Source organism: Mustela erminea, chromosome X, assembly GCF_009829155.1.
Source record: "Mustela erminea isolate mMusErm1 chromosome X, mMusErm1.Pri, whole genome shotgun sequence".
In the NCBI taxonomy this organism is placed as follows: Eukaryota; Metazoa; Chordata; class Mammalia; order Carnivora; family Mustelidae; genus Mustela; species Mustela erminea.
Genome location: NC_045635.1, coordinates 127,546,201 through 127,564,017, shown reverse-complemented (window position 1 = coordinate 127,564,017; position 17,817 = coordinate 127,546,201). Strand labels below are relative to the sequence as shown.

Here is a 17,817-nt window from a genome sequence, read left to right as displayed (position 1 = left end):
TGTGCTTCACAGATGTTAGGAGTCTTTGAAAAGGTGATAGTCCTCTCGCAGAAAAGGAAAATCAGTGTGCTGGGATACCTCCAGCTCCTCCTCAGTCCCTTTCCTTCCAGCTAGAACACATCCTTTTCAACTACTTCCCACCTCATGTTTATAAAGAGAAGGGCGGAACTGATTCAACTGTCCAAATAATCACAAAATAAAGTGAACCAAGAAAAGAAGGCAAAATGGGATCAGGCGGAACCTTGAAAGGGGCACTATGGGACTAATAGAGATGATATGCCCAGTAGACAATGTTGAACACCACAAAGGCAAGAGGGAAGAGGATCCGGGACCACTTGTCGACCTGAGGGACATAGTCAGGGTCAAAGAGCTTGGAGGAGAACACTTCGCTGAAGGAGCACCTAGGACTCGGGGGGCGACTGTCATCAGACTCTGAGTTACTGTCCTTGTCTTGGTCAAAGCCTGGGAACCCATCAACATTAAGGCTCCAGGTACTATCAAGATCACGCCTAAGTTGCTTCTCAAGGTCAAGGTAGCCACTCTCAACTCTGATGTCATCAGGCAAGCTACGGATCTCCTCAAGGTCGCTACGGATCTCCTCAAGGTCGCTACGGATCTCCTCAAGGTTGCTACGGATCTCCTCAAGGCTGTAGCTTGCTTCCTGCACACACCTGTGGCCATAGACAAGCAGATGCCTCCCCCTAGGGCCATGGCCATGACTCTCATCCGAGCTCAAGTTCTCTTTGGGATCTTCTGGGTCACGAGTATCAGCAGGGCCATGGGCGTCAGCACGGTTGTGGGTTTCAGGACAAATAACACCGTCATCAGTCTCAGAACCACTAAAGTGAAAGCCATTCCTGTGCAGGGCCTGCTCTGAGGTGGAGGGGCGATCACTCAGGCTTTCCCTAGAGCCCGTCCAGGCCTGCTCCGAGAGAGAAGAAAGTGAGCTAAGGCTTTCTGAGGTGGCCAATGGGGCCTGCCCTGGGATGGAGATCAAAGAGCTGAGGCTTTCTAGGCTTGCCAGGCAGGCCTGCACTGGTCTGGAGGAAAGAGAGCCACTTTCGTCTTCTATGCTAATCTGGTCACCCTTCAGGGAGATGGTGGATAGACTTCTGACTTCGGGACGGTCATAGCCTACATGAATGAGCACCGGCGGTGGGGAGGGCGGAAGAGGGCGAGGGCTTTCCGCGTCAGCACTCGCAGTGTGACTGGTGATCTTTTCCACTGACAGCATCATCTCTTTCCGGCATCTCCGGCGTGCAAAGGGCTGAGGAACAGGACCAAGAGGCTGTTAGCATGTAAGACAAACCTGCGGGGGCTGCCCAGCCCGTGTCTCCCTGGGGCAGCTGCTCTCTCCGCAGTGCTATGTGGTGGAAGGAGCCAAGCCTCCTCAGGCGGGTGTGGCTGGGCTTCCTGTGAAGGAAGCGGGTGCCGCCGGGAGGTACCGTACTGCCCGCGAGCGACAAAAGGCTCAGCATGGCTTTGGGAATGGAAAGAGCAAAGGAAGGAGGGGTAGGCCGGCTCCTCTGGCGTCTTTCCCTTCCTTCCAGCCGGCCTGTGCTCCTCTTCCCTCTGTCCCATCACCAGCCCTTGAAAGTGTGCGAAGTGGACTGGATTTGAAGTCAAAGGGTCTGGGAAGGTCTAGTTCTGCCACTTACTGCTTTGTGACCTTGCGACAATGATTTGACCTATAAAGGAGTGACGATAAAGTGTTCTATTTCTTTGTTATCTGATGTGTGTGTGTGTGTGTGTGTGTGTGTGTGTGTCTGTGTGTGAGAGAGTGTGTGCCGTGTGAGGATTAAGGGAACTACGAAATGCAAAAGGGTCAGGGGCTAAGCTCAGGCTTAAGAAGGTGCCTAATCCCTAATCAGGGAAAGCGGACTGTTTTTCAGAGAGCCAAACCTGCACCATCACTTCCTGGTAGCGGTAGCGGGCCATGACTCTTCGGGCTCTCCTGTGTCGCCTTTGGGTGCGCCTGGATCCTCCTCGGCTGTAGAAAAGATAGTTGATGGAGACATACTCCAGCAAGGACAGGAACACGAAGAAGAAGCATACGACCATATAGATGTCGATGGCCTTAATACAGGCCACTTGGGGGAGTTCATCCCACAGATGAGAGTTGATGGCGTTCAGGGTGAGCATCGACGTCAGACCTATAAAGAGCACGGCACAGGATTAGCCCCTCAGGCGGCTGAAGTTCTCGGTAAGCCACTGGGCCCGTATGCTACAGGAAGGGAGCAGCCCTCCTCTCTGGGGCTGGGAGAGCCGCAGCCGAAGGCCTTCAGCTCTCTGGGCCTGGAGACTTCGCTCAGGTGCTCTCTTTGCTCTTTGTCCCCAGCTTTACACCCAGCCTGTGCTTTGATGATTCTGTGATTTTTCTCATTGCACTTAGGATCAAGTCCAAAGTCTCCAGCCGTGGTTTCACAGTGACTTACACCTCCAGCCTCTTTTGCCCTCCAGCGCATAGGCGTTCTTTTAGATCATGTCCCTCAGAAAGGTCTGTGAGCCCTTAAAATATTACACAAATATCAAAGGTTTAGTCCAACATGTGCTCCTAAAGGACTCTGCCCCATAGATGGTGAAGAAAAAACCAGACCTGGATGTGGGGCCCACTGGGACCAGATCAACTTGGGACCTGATTCCGTAGGCCCCACCCTGGTACTATTCGAAACCTCTGGTTCTCCCCGTTGCTTGGACATGACGTTCTAACTGCTTAAACGCGAACTGCAAGGTCTTTCCAAGTCACCCCTCCTCTCTCTCTACAACTCCCCTATTTCCCCACAGCTCCTACCCCTGGCACGCTGTGACTCAGTCTCCTTTTAGGGCCCCTGTATCTTTTTTTTTAAATTAAACATTTTTATTTATTCATTTGACAGAGGCACAGCGAGAGAGGGGACACAAGCAGGGGGAGTGGGAGAGGGAGAAGCAGGCTTCCCGCTGAGCAGGGAGCCTGATGCGGGGTTCGATCCCAGGACCCTGGGATCATGACCTGAACTAAAGGCAGATGCTTAATGACTGAGCCACCCAGGTGTCCCCCACTGTGTCTTTTGATAGCAATTTCATGTTTTAGTGAATGACAAGTCTTATGCCTCTGCTTCCTACAAGTCTTGATAACCCAGTTTGAGCAAGACTTTTCTGGTGCAGTTTTAGCCAACAAGATCTGGGTCATTTCCTCCTTCGGCATCTCACAGTATCCATCCCAGCATTCCACTAGATTACTCATTGAGGGTTAGGACTTCATTGGAAGTCCTACTGCCATTTTGATGGGCATTTTGATATGTTGCTTAATCAAAGTTTGCTGTATTGCATTTCTGATCTAAATTTGTGCCTTATCCATTCACGTATCCAGCAAATAATGCACTCTAATGCTTTGGCTCTGACATACCAAGATCCCAGCCCTGATGGCTTCCCCCCGCCCCCACACTTGTCTGTAATATCAGTCTCTCTGCTGGGCTAAGCCCCTGGACAAATGCTTCCCTGCTTGTGCAGTCACATACCCCCTCAAGTATTACTCTCTTACTCCTGACTTTTTTCTGAGCAAGAGGATCCAGGTTCCTCCCTGGGAAGAGGAGAGGACCTACCAACTGTCACCCTGGCGGCAGAAGATTCATAGTTCATCCAAAACGATATCCAAGAGACAACAGTGGTGAGAACAGTAGGCCAATAGATCTGCACAAGGTAGCTGGTGATTTCCCTCTGGACCAGGAACCTCAGTATCAGGCGCACATAGGAACCTGGCAAGGAGACACACTGGTGTTAGCATTGTAGGGCTGAGGGGATTTTCAGGGTGAAGTACCGGATAGAGGAGGGAAGCCCCTAATAGTCCAGCCTGGGCAGCCTGCCAATCTGACCCTATTTGCCACCTTAAGGCCAGTGACAGTGGCATGTCTGTAGGCCCATATGGCATGGCTGATTTGTTCTCTCCTCCTTCCTTCTTCACTTGTTTCATGTCAACTGGAGTTCTGAAATAGGAGATATCGGGAATATTTCTAAGTGACAAACAGAGGGAGGGGGAGAGGCTGGCTCAAGAGAGGAAGAGCATGAACCTCTTACACCTGTAAAGCATCAAGGTTGGCCAAGCGCGTCCATACCCATTTTCTCACTTGAAGGGGGTTTTGGAAGGTGTCTAGAGCCAGAAGGAATAGGAGAGGAGGCAACAGAGAGTGCAGAGGTCAAAGGCAGGCAGATGTCCAGGAGTGTTCCAGGTTACAAGAGAGAAGAAATGGGAGAGAAGATCAGACCCACCTGTGTAGAAAACCATCTCTTTGCTGGACATTGTCTTGCCCAGGAAGCTGAACTGAGGAATGTGCAGCTGCTCAGTCCCCTGGATGGCATTCCCATCGCCTTCCCAGTATAACACAATGTCTTCAACCGTGTAGCCATCTGGGAGAGGGAAAGAAATAGAGTCAGTCTGAGAAAGCAGGCATAGGCAGATTTCACTGCAGCGCAGGCTGTGGAAACCAAGGGATGGTCAGAGCCTGCACTCTGGGGGCACCTTTGAGGTTTTCTGAGTCTGAGCACAAAGGAGGGGGGCACTTGGCAAGGGAATTCTCCCTTTGGACTTTCTTGGCCAGGAAAGAAAACAGAGCAAACAGATGTGTTCCTATCCGCTAGCTTGTACATGGTTTCCCAATAGCAAGCTGTAATTTCTCCGTGGGACTGACTATTCACACATGAAAGGCCACCATCTCCCAGATGCTACGTGTATACTTCTGTCTGTGTGTTCATCTGTTGAAGAGAGAGAGAATGCGGAGGGAGGAAGTAGGGGAGATAATGCCCTCCTTGTCCCTGTCCACTCTGCCTTGGTTTCTGCAGGACAGTAACTTCAAGCAGAAAAGGAGGGGCTTGGAAGACAGACGTACAGCTCTCCACTTCCAGCTTGCAGGCCTGCTTGTCCAGAGGGAATTTCTGCAGATCCAGGGAACAAGCTGCCGTGGTGGTAAGTCTGCAGAGGAAAAACAAAAGGAAGGGAAAGGCGAGTCAAGCCTGGGAAATTGGAGAGATACTCCAGGTACTGACCCACCCAACACGTTCCCAGACTGCTTACGCTAGCAGAAACTGCTCACTGCCCACTGCTCACTGCCCACTGCTCACTGCCCACTGCTTACTGCCCACTGCCGACTGCCCACTGCTCACTGCCCACTGCCGACTGCCCACTGCTCACTGCCCACTGCTCACTGCCCACTGCTCACTGCCCACCTCCCTCCCTCACGTTTTCTTTCCCTCTTTTTCCTCTTCCTTTCCTTCCTCCTAGAGGAAAGCTGGGTCACAGCTGTGTAGGCGGAGAGAGGGAATGTGTATGTGACAGAGACACCAAGAGGGCTGAAAGGAAACCTCAGGTCAGCAGGATGGGAAGGGCCCTTGAGGAGACTGGACAGAGGGACAGAAAGCGGCCTTATTGCTGAAGAAAGAGCAAGGCTGTCAATGGGAAACGGCGCTGCCCTGAAGCCGCTGAGCTGCCCGGTGCGGCGTGGAGTGCGAGTACGTGGTGTGCGGGCATGGCTGCGAGCTGTAGCTCAGGCCCGACGGCGGCTGTGGGGGCGGCTCCGTCTCTGTGCACACGGGCCACCGGGGCTGTGCAAAATGACAGCACTAGGTGTAAGGGGGTAGGAGCTATTCGCATGTCTAAGGCGGGCTGTGGAGTGTTGGGCGGGGCTTTCAAGTTGCCACGTGGTGTGTGTGCGAGCAGAATCTGAGGAAGGACCTTGGAGGAGCCGCAGAAGTGGCAGAAGGGAGACCGGGCCCACTCCCGTTCAACCTTCGAGGTCATTTCCATTTTGTACACCGGGTAGGGTGCGTGCGTGCGTGCGTGCGTGCGTGATCCTTGCATGGATCCTCCATGCAGCTTTGTTGTTTTTTTCACTCTAGCACCTTGGACGGCGGAGAAAGGAGAGAGAAACCAAGGGACGGAGCGGGAGCATCCCAGAGAAAGAGAGACTCAGAGATGGGGGCTGAGCCCTGGCGCAACTGCCTCTTGCAGCAATTTTCTGAGCTGCGCTTCTCTCTCACGCTTGTCTTAATGATAGTTTGTAAGAGATGATGCTGCGAGGGGCGCCCCAGCGACCACACGCTGGGCTCTAAATAAGCCAGTGAGGATGTCCTGCTCGTGTGCCTCCTGTGTGCGCAGAGCCTTACTCGACAGACATACATGGCACAGCCCCGGTCCCGGCCTGTGCAGATACGACCAACAACCGATGACCACCGCGTGGGCTTCGGCGTTCATTTGTCTCCCTCCCTCGCATCATGGAAGAGAAAAGAAACAAAGATACCTAACAGAATGTACGCCATGCCAAGGGGGAGGGAGAGTTCTTCGAATGCAGAAAATCAAGGAGGGTTTCTTGACAAAGACGGCATTGAAGTTAGGGACTGAAGGATGGGCAAGGTGTGCGGACACGACAGCCGAGGACGGCTGTGGAAACATCCGAAGGTTTCACTTTGACTGCTAGGTAGGCCGAGCGAGGGGGCAGTTGTAAGACACCAACGGGCTCCTTAGTGTGTCCCTTACGTGCATTCATGGGCTACTCCGTGGGGAGAAGGAAGCCTGCCAGGGGAAAACTCACCGCATGCCATACCGCACTGTTCCATCTGGGTGAAGCTGAAACACGCGATTTTCCACCGTTATGTCATGCACAAAAGCATCCTTGCTATTTAGAAAGTAGCAGTCAGGGACCCACAACTTCTCCAGCATCCGATAGTCCAGGGTCAAGTTCAGGTTGGTCTCATGGTATGCTAAACGTGGATCTTTCCAGGTTTGATGAAAAAACATTGTGATCGTATAGTCCTGAGGAGAGAAAGGGAACTCCCAGTCGTAAATGAGGTTGTGTGGCTGTCCACCCTCAAAGTGTGTGTGTGCGTGTGTGCGTGCGGGTGTACAAAACACATCCCAAATATAGATGAGTACTGGGACACGTAAGAGTGTTAAATGTGAAGAATAAACTGAGCTTCATACAATTACAATCTGGGTTAAGAAGTGAACTATTACCAACAACTTTCAAGTTTCAATGTGTTTCTTCCAGAACATACTCTCCACACCTACCTCCCAGCCGTATCCATTATCTTAGATTTTAATGAGAATAGCTCTGTTGCTTTTGGTTAGCTTTATTGTCTATGTATGTATTTCTACGAAACATACTGCCTACTTGGACCTATTTTTGAATTTTTCTTCCAAATGGAATCATACGTATGCATTCATAATTTGTTTCTTTCACTCAAAATTCTATTTGTGAGATTCCTTCATGTTGATGTCTGTAATTAAAATTTGTTCAGTCGCACTGGAGAGAACATTCTCTCATGTGAATATATTATGTATTACACCAAAGTCAACATGAAATAAAAATAATGACATGAAAGTTCCACTTTACCCCCTCAGCAAGGGAAAATGAGAGTTCCCAGTGCTCCTGCCTGGCCAGCACTGCTACCGTCTGACTTTTGACTTTTGCCCATCTGGTACGTATAGAACGGATTCTTGCTCTGATCTTATTTTGCATTTCAGTGATTAATAATAAGGTCAAACACACTTTCAATGTTCATCTGGTACTTGGTTTTCTTCACAAAAGTGAAGTTCCTGTTCAAATTCTCTAATCATTTTTCTATTGTTTTAAAAATATTCTTATTGGAGCACCTGGGTGGCTCAGTGGGTTAAGCGTCTGCCTTCGGCTCAGGTCATGATCCCAGGGTCCTGGGATCGAGCCCCACATCGGGCTCTCTGCTCGGCAGGGAGTCCGCTTCTCCTTCTGCCTGCTGGTCTCCCTGCTTGTGTTCTCTCTCTCTCTTTGATAAACAAACAAACAAACACTTTCAACAGCACTTCTTTGTACTGCATGTATCTCAGTCCACTCTGACTTATCCTTTTATAGTTGTTATACTGGTTTTATTTGTCTGTTATGCTAAACAGAGGTTCTAGAAGTTTTGGCTAGATAGAATTTTTAAAAAGATTTTATTTATTTATTAGAGGGAGAGAGAGACAGAGACAGACAGAGAGAGAGGTGGGGAGGGGCAGACGGAGAGAGAGAAGCAGATTGAGCAGGGAGCCTGAGGCGGGGCTCCATCCCAGGACCCCGAGGTCATGACCTGAACCGAAGGCAGATATTTAACCGACTGAACCACCCAAGCGCCCCTATAGAGAATTTTAATAAAGTTGAAATTATTTATTTTTATGGCTTCTGTTTTCTACGACTTTTTAAAGAAGTCTTACCACAAAGGCACAAAGGCAGTATTCTATATTCTTTTTTAAAACCTTCATAAGCCTTTAAGCTTTAGGTTTATAAGTCATTTGGATTGATTTATTTTTTTTGTTGCATGTGGCTGTAGTTTCCAAAACCTACTAAGTTCATTTATGGGGCTCTGTTGCAAGTCAGGACAGTTGGAGTTGGCTTATGGGTCTGCTCCTTGCCACATGTTCCCTGCTCCCAGGCCCATGGCTGAAGCTGGCATACTTACCATAGTCATTTCCGAGATCTGCTCAATACTGGAGACATACATAGATATTCCCACGGGCACAGGGGCACCTGCAACACAGGAAGACACTATTACATGCAGGGTATGATAAAGTACGGACTCAGGAGCCAGACTGCCTGGGTTTGGACCCCATTTTGACACTTACTAGCTGTGTGACCTTGAATAAGTTACCTAGCCTCCACAGTGTTTTCCAGAATGGTGGACGTTCCTCAGAAGGTTACAGATAGAGCTACCCTATGATCCAGTAATGGCACTACTGCATATTTACCCAAAATACAAAAATACTAATTTGAAGGGCACATGCACCTTGATATTGATATTTATATAACAGCATCATCTATAGTAGCTAAACCACGGGACCAGCCCAAGTGTCTATCGACTGATGAATGGATGCAGAAGCTGTGATGGGATATTATTCAGCCACGAACAAGAATGAACTCTTGCCATTTGCAATGACGTGGATGGAACTAGAAGGATTACGCTAACCGGAATAAGTCAGAGGAAGACAAATACCACAGGATTTCATTCATATGTGGAATTTAAGAAGCAAAACCATGAAAGTGGAGGGGGTAGGGAAGAGAGGCCAACCAAGAAACACTCGTAACTCTAGAGAACGAACTGACGGTCACCAGAGGCAAGGGGTGGGGGATGGGGGAGACAGGCGATGGGGATGAGAGCCGGGTGGCGTACGGAGTTCTTCAGTCCGTTCACTGTACACCTGGAACTCTTATGACAGTGTACATTAGCTAACTGGAATTTAAATAAACATTGCAAAAGTTACCTAACCTGACTGAGCCCAAGTTTCCTCATGGGTAAAATCAGAATCAGGACAGCACTGATCTCATGATAACTGCAGGCCAACCACTCAGCAGGGCCTCGCCTGGCCCATCATGGTATGATGAGAGGAAGGGGCCCGGGTGAAATAAAGAGAAAACAAGGGGATGAAGCACTCTTTTTCTAAATGATTTTGTGATTAAAAACTCAAGAGTGATGAGCTCAAAAACAAGAGCCAATATTTGTGCAGGAGCATACTCGCGCGAGGGCATGTGAGTATGTCCGTCTGTGAGCTAGTCCGCGTCTTTGTGTGAATGAATGTGTGTGTTGTGCACATGAGTGTATGTGAGTATATTCACATGCACAGGTGAATGTGTGATTGTGTTCACGTGCAGGTGAATATGTCAGTGTGCCCATGAGAGTAGGTATGTCTGTGTGTGAGAATGCATGAGCACGTCTGTGTGCTTGTGTTGCGTGGGAGTGAATGTGTGAGCACGTTCAGGCATGTCGGCATGTTGTGTGGGAGTGAATGTGTGTTCAGATGCAAATGGCCATGTGTGTTCACGTGCAACTTTGAGTGAGTGAATTTGTAAGTGTGTGAGTGTATGTAAGCTTGTTAATGCGCGTGGGAATGTCTGAGCATGTCCGTGCATAGAAGTGAATTTGTGTGTTCATACGTGAGTGAATGCATAAGCATGCTTTTGGGTTTGCATATGAGTAAGTGTGTAAGCATAGGGAAGCATGTAGGCAGGTTGGTGTGTGGAAGAGAGTGTATGAATGTGTTCATGTGCAAGTGAATGTGTGAGCATGTATGTACTTGTGAGTTTGTGTGTGTGAGCAAATTTGTATGTGAGCATGTGAACATGAGTATATTCATATGTGTGTGAGTGAACTGGTGTTTCATGTATGTGAGCATGTTTGTGTGGGAGTGAATGTGTTTCCTGTTTCCCTGTGCATGTACTTGTAATCATGTCCACATGCGAGTGAATGCACTCTCATGTTTGTGTGTCGAAGTTGCTTTTACATGAGTGTATGTATGTTTGTGTACTGAGTGGATGTGTCTGTGTGTCCATGTGTATGAGCATATTCATGTGTAAGTCTGTGTGTGAGCATGTTAAGTGCATGGCTGAGGGAATGCGTAATTGAAAGTGTGTGAGTGAATGTCTGGGAACGCAAGTGAAAGTGTGAGCATGTGACTTACGGTCAGTGTGAGTGAGCACGTTCATCATGTGAAAGTCTGTGTGTGTGGCCCTACTTGTATGTATGCAAGTTAGAAATGTGATTAGTGATCATGCTACATACTCACACTCACCACACGTACATATGTGGGTGTCGGAGTGTATTTGTACACCTGAAACAAAGGTGTGAGCACCTTTCTGTGCTTGAGTGGATGTGTGAGCATGTTTGTGTGTGATTAAATATGAGTGTACACGGGTGTCTTTGTGTATAACTGAATGTGTGACCATGCCAAGGTACAAGTGAATCCACGAGCGTATTCATGTATGTTAATGTGTCCTGTGCAGGTATGAGGGAAGACGTGAGCATGTTCATGTGTGAGTGTGTTTGTGCACGGGGATGTGGATGTGTGTTCATGTGTGAGCCGGTTCATGCGTGGGCATGTTTCTGTGAACTGCTAAATAGGTGGACATGCTTGTGTGAGCAAGCTCTGACGTGAGCTCGTACGTAAACAGCATTAGCCTGTTTGCACGCAGTCACGTGCACAGTGATATCAGCATTTTCAGGCACGTGGGTGAATATGAGTAATTTATATGTATGAGTGAATGTGTGAACATGTTAATATGTATGTTCATGTGTGTGGACATCCAAGCACTTGTGTGGATGTTTGTATGTATGTGAGTGAGCCTGGCAGTGTGCTTGCATATGTGAGCATGTCTGTGTGTGAGTATAAGTGAATGTGAGAGCAGAAGCATGTGAATATGTTAGAAGATTTCATTTATTTATTTGAGAGAGAGAGTACGAGTAGTGGGGCGGGGCAGAGGGACAAGCAGACTCCCCGCTGAGCAGGAAGCCTGATCCCAGGACCCGTAAGATCATGACCTGAGCGGAAGTCAGACCCTTAGCTATCCGAGCCACTCGGGCGCCCCTGTGCGTGAATACATTTTTGAGTGTGTTTGCAAGAACACGTTCACGCATGTATGTGCATGTGTACGCATGTTCGTACGTACATAGATGTGTGAGCATGTATAAATGTGAGCGCAGGTAAGTGTGTATACTGAATCTGTAAGTGAACGAACTTGTGGGTTGGTTCCTGTGAGTGCACATGTGAGGGTGTCTGTGTATGTTAACATGTGAGTGTCACTGAATGTATGTCTGTCTTCAGTGTTTTTCTGTCTCCTGGCTTTCTTTTTTGGTCCTCGGTGTCAGCACTGCCCTCTCAAGTGTAAAAATGGATGTGAAGATATGTAGTAAACTATAAGGTGCTGTGGAAAAACACTTTTTTGTTGTTTCCTATCGGCTGAAAGCTGTCTTCACCTAGCCCCACAGGTAAGACATCATGCTGTATGTACTGCGCCACAGCGCTGCTATGGGAACATGCGTGACCCTTGCAGTTTTAGCCTGCTGGCTTCCCTGCGGGCTGACAGTCCAGAAGTGGAGCTGTGAAGACGGAAGAGCATTCTTCCTATCCCAGGGTTTCAAGCAGTGACAAGTGATCGGGATCAGCATCTGAATGGCCGCAGCACTTCAGGCTACTGTGAATGATTTCTGGCAATGGTGTAGTGATAGAGGTTTCTAGAAATGTAGTTCTTTATTATAGCCTTTAGAGGGTAGAAAGTGTGTTAAGCAGGCGACAAGCCCTAGAGGGGCCATGCAGCCATCCCTGCCCCCCCCTCACTCTTGGGTCAGACTGTGCTACTCAGGCACAGTGGAGTCCTGGGGGACCCAAACCCTACAGGGCCAGGACATAGCCTTGTCCAAGGGCCCTCAGTGGAAGGAGTATGCGGGAGCTGAAATGCAGCCCCCTTTTTCCTCACCAAGCCAGGAGTCCTGACCTGGGAGTGTAGCCCGGAGGAAGGAGACCTGGGACTATTTTCCAGTTTACCAATCTAGTGGGGGCACCTTGTGAGAGTTTAGCCAAGGGATCCTATGGAAGGGAACAAGAAATCTCCAGGTAAGTTGTCTAAATGCTGTCTCTGGGGTGACGGCATCCGTCTTATATCCCATTGTTATCCCTCCTGATGGGCTCAGGAAGGCAGAAAGGGGTTAACCACTTCTTCCCTCTTAGAAGTTTTGCTACGACAAGTCCTTTCCTCCTTAGCAGCCATTAGAGTACCAGAGGAAGAAGAGATAAATGAAGGAATGATGAGGCTGTCCCACTCGTTCCTTCACTCTACACCTGTGCCATGCCACGTGCTGAACTAGGTGAGGTCCTCAAGGAACTGCCTTTGGCAACACTGTAGAATCCCACTTCTCTTGCCCAGAAAGAAGCAGCTGGCTCTTCCTCCTCCTGCTCTCAAGGAGCAATAAGGCTCCCACAGCCTCATTACTGACCCACCCAAACTGACCACAGTTAGGAGAAGCCTCTGTGTGTGTGTGTGTGTGTGTGTGTGTGTGTGTGTGTGTCCTTGAATCTCTATTTCACTTCAGACAGAGAGGAATTTGATTCTGTGTCCAGTGGGAGGCACTGAAGGGAGTCCTGGGTCACCCCAACACTGAAACCCCTGACCCAGTGTCCCATTGATTGGCATTCCATGCCCACCTCCCACCGCCCAGCCCAGAGGACAGTTCTAGACAGAGCACGTAGTGTCTTTTTCTCTCTAAATGCTAGAAGGTCCTGCACTGGCCTTGCTCTCCCACCTTCATGAGGACCCATCTTTTCTCGCATGCCCCAGGTCTACAGGACCAGAAAGCTTAGTGTTATTTAGGAGGTTGGGCATCAGGTGCGAACAAATCCGGGTTAGCTCCGAAGATGGTGGTGCGGTGCCTTGGAGATGCCCTGGACCAGCCACGCCTGATAATCCCCAGCGGCAGGGCCTTGCCTCTGCTCCCTCCGCCTGGCCCTGGCTGCCGGCTGAGAAGGCCCCTGAAACAGTGGGCAGGGTGTGCCAGGTGCACTTGAACGGCTGTCGGTCAGCCTTTGTTGCGAAAGGTGAAAATGAGGAAAGGAGAAAGTGGAGTAGCTACTCCCTTGACAGCCGCCAGAGCTTGGTGCGACGGTTCCAAAACCAGTGTGTGCCCTAGCCTCTGAATCCCCCCACTCAAAGAACCTTCTGGCCTCTCCACTCCAGCTCCCTGAGGCCCAGCGCCCACTCACCTTGGATCCCGGAGAGAGCTCCCCTCAGAGGGAGCCACACAGCAAAGGCGACACCAGTTAAGTGTCCCACTTCCAAAGCCTGGGGCTTTGGTTTTCCAGGGGCCTCTCCAGACACATCCCAGCACCCCACACTGGTGGGCTACACGGTAGAGCTCACTGGCTGAGGGCCCTTCAGGGTGGAGGCACTGCGCATTCAAAAGACCTCTATTCATATGTACAAATGTGAATTCATTAACAAACAGCATTCATTAACCCTTTAGAGGCGGTGTCCAGTTCTCCCACCAGCAGGAAGTGGAGTGCTTTCTCCAACTTAGCCACTCTGACTTTTAGTTCTTTCTCTGTTTCCTCTTCCTTTGAGCTGAAATGTGACTAACTTCTACTTAGTACACCCTCCCTTCCTTTTGTCTGTCCTTGGTCTAGGTTTCCCGGGTGGGTGGCCCCTGGGCCAAAGAACGCTACTCCTGTTCTGTGGGGTTGGAGCAGACTGCCTGTCCCTTAACGCTGTGTGACTGAGCCCAGATGGGCTCCCAGTGTCAGGGTCCTTGTCATTTCTCATCTCTGTGCTTGACGTCTGAGTGCTAGGCCACGGAGTTTGGATTATACTTGGCAGTTCAATAATGCCATCAAAAGTTCGTGAGGGGATCAGGCTGGATTTATAAAGATCACACTGCTGCAGTGTGTTAAATGAACTGCACTTGGTGGGAGCTGGAGGCTTTGGGAAGGGGCGGCAGAGGTGGAAGTGCCCAGGACGCCAGAGGGAAAAGTAAACTGGGCGGAGAAGCCCATGCCGTTAGCTTTGAACAGAGCTGAACAAGCTAATCACTTTGCAAGTGTCCAAGGTGCAAAGAAGGTGTGATCGAGTAGCCGAATGTGTCCCGCCACCCCCCAGCAGAGATGGAGTGGGAGATCTTGAGCCCATCCTGGGTTACTGCTTCTCCAGCCACGCCTGCGAGTAAGCTTCAGGCTCTTCTGAGGGAGGGGAACTGAGGGCCCCTTGCAAGAGAAGGCAGAGAAGTGGGAAATTGCTGGGGACAGTGCAAAAGGCCTGCAGGCTGGAGGCATGGAAGTGCTCTGAGGCAGCTTTTCCACAGAGGTAGGAAGGCGGGGCCCGTAGAGGAAAAGTGTGAGAGCCACTGGTCACATCCCGAGTGCCGCTGTCTCGGTGCATCTGTCTCAGCTCTACTCCACCTAACACAAAGGATTCGAGTATCTCGATGTGGCTTACCTCCAAAATTTGGCCTCAGACGGACATCGTATTTCGACAGCACCCTGTCCAAAATCTTGTGAACCACAGCTTCATTGGCACAATTTTTGCTGCAACAGAGAAGTCATCAGTAAACGCCACATTCCTTCTCAGGGAGCAAGCAACAAAGAACCCAGGTGTCAACGTGCTGGAGCCTTCTTTCCTCCTGCACACACGCCGACATGTACAGTCATACATGTACATATGTGTACCCATCTCTCCCTGCTCCTCTCCCTCCCTGCAATGAGTCAGCCAGAAGCGCAGTGTGACGCACTCTTTTTCCCCTCCCCCCTTCCGCTTTTATCTAGAGAATGGGGCACAAAGACTGGATACTTGTTACCAGGCAGGACTGGGGAGGGGGGGCATGAGGAGGGGAGACTGTAGGGGAAGTGGAGAGGGGAGGGAGTGGGCAGGTTCAAGGCCTGAGATAAATGTGTCACTTCAACCCCTTAAGAAGCTCCATCTTGCCATCAGCCTGGATGTGGCTCTCCAGGTTGCTGGGGGTCCTTCCAGGGGCACCCGATGGCCTCAGGAAAGGTCACCTTCCACCCTCAGTGTTCCCCCGCTCCAAGCTGAGGCAGCCAATTTACATTCTCCAGCTCAGGTACATTTCCCTACACAAGCTAGGACTGGGCATTTTGTTCTCACGTCTATGTAAATCTTGTGTTTATACAACTCTGCTTTTTAAGACTTGACAAAGGGCACATGCAGCAGAGAGAGCCTTGCCCATGTAGCAGAGATTAAAGACCCCCCACCCAATCAAACCATTTTAGATTTTTGGAGCCCAAGGGCTGCCCTCAAAAAGACATGTATTCTGGGAACAAACGTCTCTCTGGCTAAGCATATGCTTCCAGCCTAGACGTGTTTTGAGTGAGCCCATGTAAGTGCACACAGCTCAGCCCTGCAGAGAGCTGGCCTTTCTAGAATTCTCTGAAGCTCATCCAATTCACCTAGACATTCAGTGGGGCTCTTTTCTCCAAAAGGGGTTTGCGAATGAGAACAGGCCATGGGCTTCACTATGACTCTTAGGATCTTTGAGGCATTGACCAGGGAATGAACATCAGTCCCTCCAAATCACAGTGTGTGTGTGTGTGTGTGTGTGTGTGTGTGTGTGTGTGTGTGAGAGACAGAGAGAGAGAGAGAGAGAGAGACTTAGTTCACTAGCGCAGTCTGGTATGTCGGGTGGAGGACATTGCAGGGCTGACTGCTGGAAGCTTGCCAGACTATATCCCCCTCTCTTTTTTCGGAATACATGTTCATTTCTGGTTTGTCATTTAAAAATTATTTCTAATCATCTTTAATGACAAGATTTTATTTTGCATCATTCCAAAGTGTACACATGTATTATTCTCGAATTAAAACAACACATTCCCGCCTGTTTAGTACCACTCAATAGCCATATGACAGCCCTCAGGATCCGGAGCTCCTGCAAATACACATTTTTGTATGATCTACATGTAAAGTCTGACCGTTTGTTTAACATCTCTTCATATACTTGCAGATCCAAACTTGAAATCAAACACAGAAAAGAACCACTGAATCTTCAAATGTTTTCACAGGAGTAAGTACAAAAGCACACCATCTCAGGCCACACAGCCATTCGGTTATGCAGCCACTGATCGCACTGTCTGGGCTCCGATGAGGTCGAGTCCATAATTTCTATCTGCGGCGTTCGAAAAGGTCTCTCACCGCTCAACACACACGCAAACATACGCACGCGCTTCGGGGAACAGACTAAAATCCTGACTCAAACAGGTGTCTCTATACTCTCTGTGTTTTGTGACTTGTGCATCACCCTGTGCCACTACCACCCCAACCCCGCAGGTGCCAATGGGTATGACCGGGAAAACGTGCCCAGGGCACCGTCCTCCCCCCACCCCCGGGACTGCAGTTTGGGTACATGCGGGGCTCTATGAGGCGCCGCGCTAACAGGTGGGCTTTAGCACAGAGCTCTATTTCGATCCGCCACCCCGACTCCCACCCCGTCCCCCTCCAGGGACCGGCAGGCAGGACCCAAGTGCCAGGGCTCAGCAAACCGGGTTCAAGTGACCCCAGCCCGCTCCGTCCAAGAGGCCCGAGGCCGCTCGCGCGTCCCCGTCGCCGCCATGCCCAGGCTGGCGGTACCCGCTTACCAGTTGAAGAGGCTCAGGACGACTTCGGGCACGGTAGGGGAGAGCTCGAAGTGGAATTTTGGGGTAGGACTGGGGTCGTGGCCCTCCGCGAGCCAGGTCCTGATGAGTAGCAGGAGCACGGCGGCTCGCAGCATCCCTCTGATGCCCATGGCCACACAGCTCCGGGCTAGAAGGCGCGAGAGACGGCAGCGGGAAAGGGATGGGATGGAGGCAGAGTGCGGGGCGAGAGGCAGCTGGGGGGTCGCTGGGAGTCTCTAAAGAGCCACCGGCGAGGGTATGGGAAGCAGGGAACGCGGGAGCCGAGCTGGAGCCCCGAGCCCCGAGCGCAGAGCCCAGGAAGAGCAGCCCTCCAGCAGCTCTGCCCGACGCAGCGGCCCCAGAGCGCGCCCGGCAGCCGCCAAGTGCGCTCCGTCTGCGACCGCTCCTGCCTGCGACTGGACTCCCAGCCCGGCGCCCGGCTGGCTCCGCCCACTCCGACGGCAGCGCTGACCCAGCCAATCCCGCAGGGGCCGGGAGCCGCACAAAAAGGCGCGCGGGGCCGCCTCCGCCCGCAGCCTGCGCTCCCCGAGGCCCCCCGCCCCTTCAGGCCTCTGCAGTCCTACCCTGGCCAGCTTCAGACACGGGTAGGGGCGGTGCCGGGCCTCGCGCGGCGGGGGTGGTGGGGGGGGGGGCGAGTGAGGGCGGCAGGGCGGGGCTGGGGGGGGGGACCGGGAGGGGATTCTGGCCGCCGGGGGCAGGGCACAGATCCGCGCCTTTAGGCACCCAGTAGGTCCTCCTCTTCCTCTCTGCAAAAATGCGAAATCTGCGTTTCTCTTGGACTAGCGCGTGCCCAAGAGTTTGTTTGGGATTTTTGTTGTTGTTTGGTTTTTGAGTTTTGCGGTGACTGGCGCGAGGTGGTTTGAAAACGCCGGAGCTGAATCTGCGTTCTGAAGGAGCTG

General features: G+C 50.9%; 1 protein-coding gene across 1 annotated transcript; it reads right to left on the bottom strand.

The window, feature by feature from the left end:
- Positions 1–242: 242 nt before the first annotated feature.
- On the bottom strand, positions 243–17,294 carry GABRQ (gamma-aminobutyric acid type A receptor subunit theta). The gene is made up of 9 exons (XM_032331033.1): positions 16,880–17,294; positions 14,730–14,818; positions 8,440–8,507; positions 6,561–6,781; positions 4,863–4,945; positions 4,246–4,383; positions 3,582–3,734; positions 1,903–2,153; positions 243–1,267 (listed from the first exon to the last, which is right to left on the bottom strand). Exons 1-9 carry the CDS (start codon positions 17,026–17,028, stop codon positions 263–265), a joined length of 2,157 nt encoding a protein of 718 aa, XP_032186924.1. The 5' UTR covers positions 17,029–17,294; the 3' UTR covers positions 243–262.
- Between the last annotated feature and the right edge of the window lie 523 nt (positions 17,295–17,817).

Coding starts and splice junctions, on each gene's coding strand:
- GABRQ (XM_032331033.1), bottom strand. CDS start 17,028: ATGGGCATCAGAGGGATGCTGCGAGCCGCCGTGCTCCTGCTACTCATC. Junction 14,819..16,879: donor GTCCTGAGCCTCTTCAACTG/GTAAGCGGGTAC, acceptor TCTCTGTTGCAG/CAAAAATTGTGCCAATGAAG. Junction 4,946..6,560: donor ACAGTGCGGTATGGCATGCG/GTGAGTTTTCCC, acceptor TTTCCTCTGCAG/ACTTACCACCACGGCAGCTT.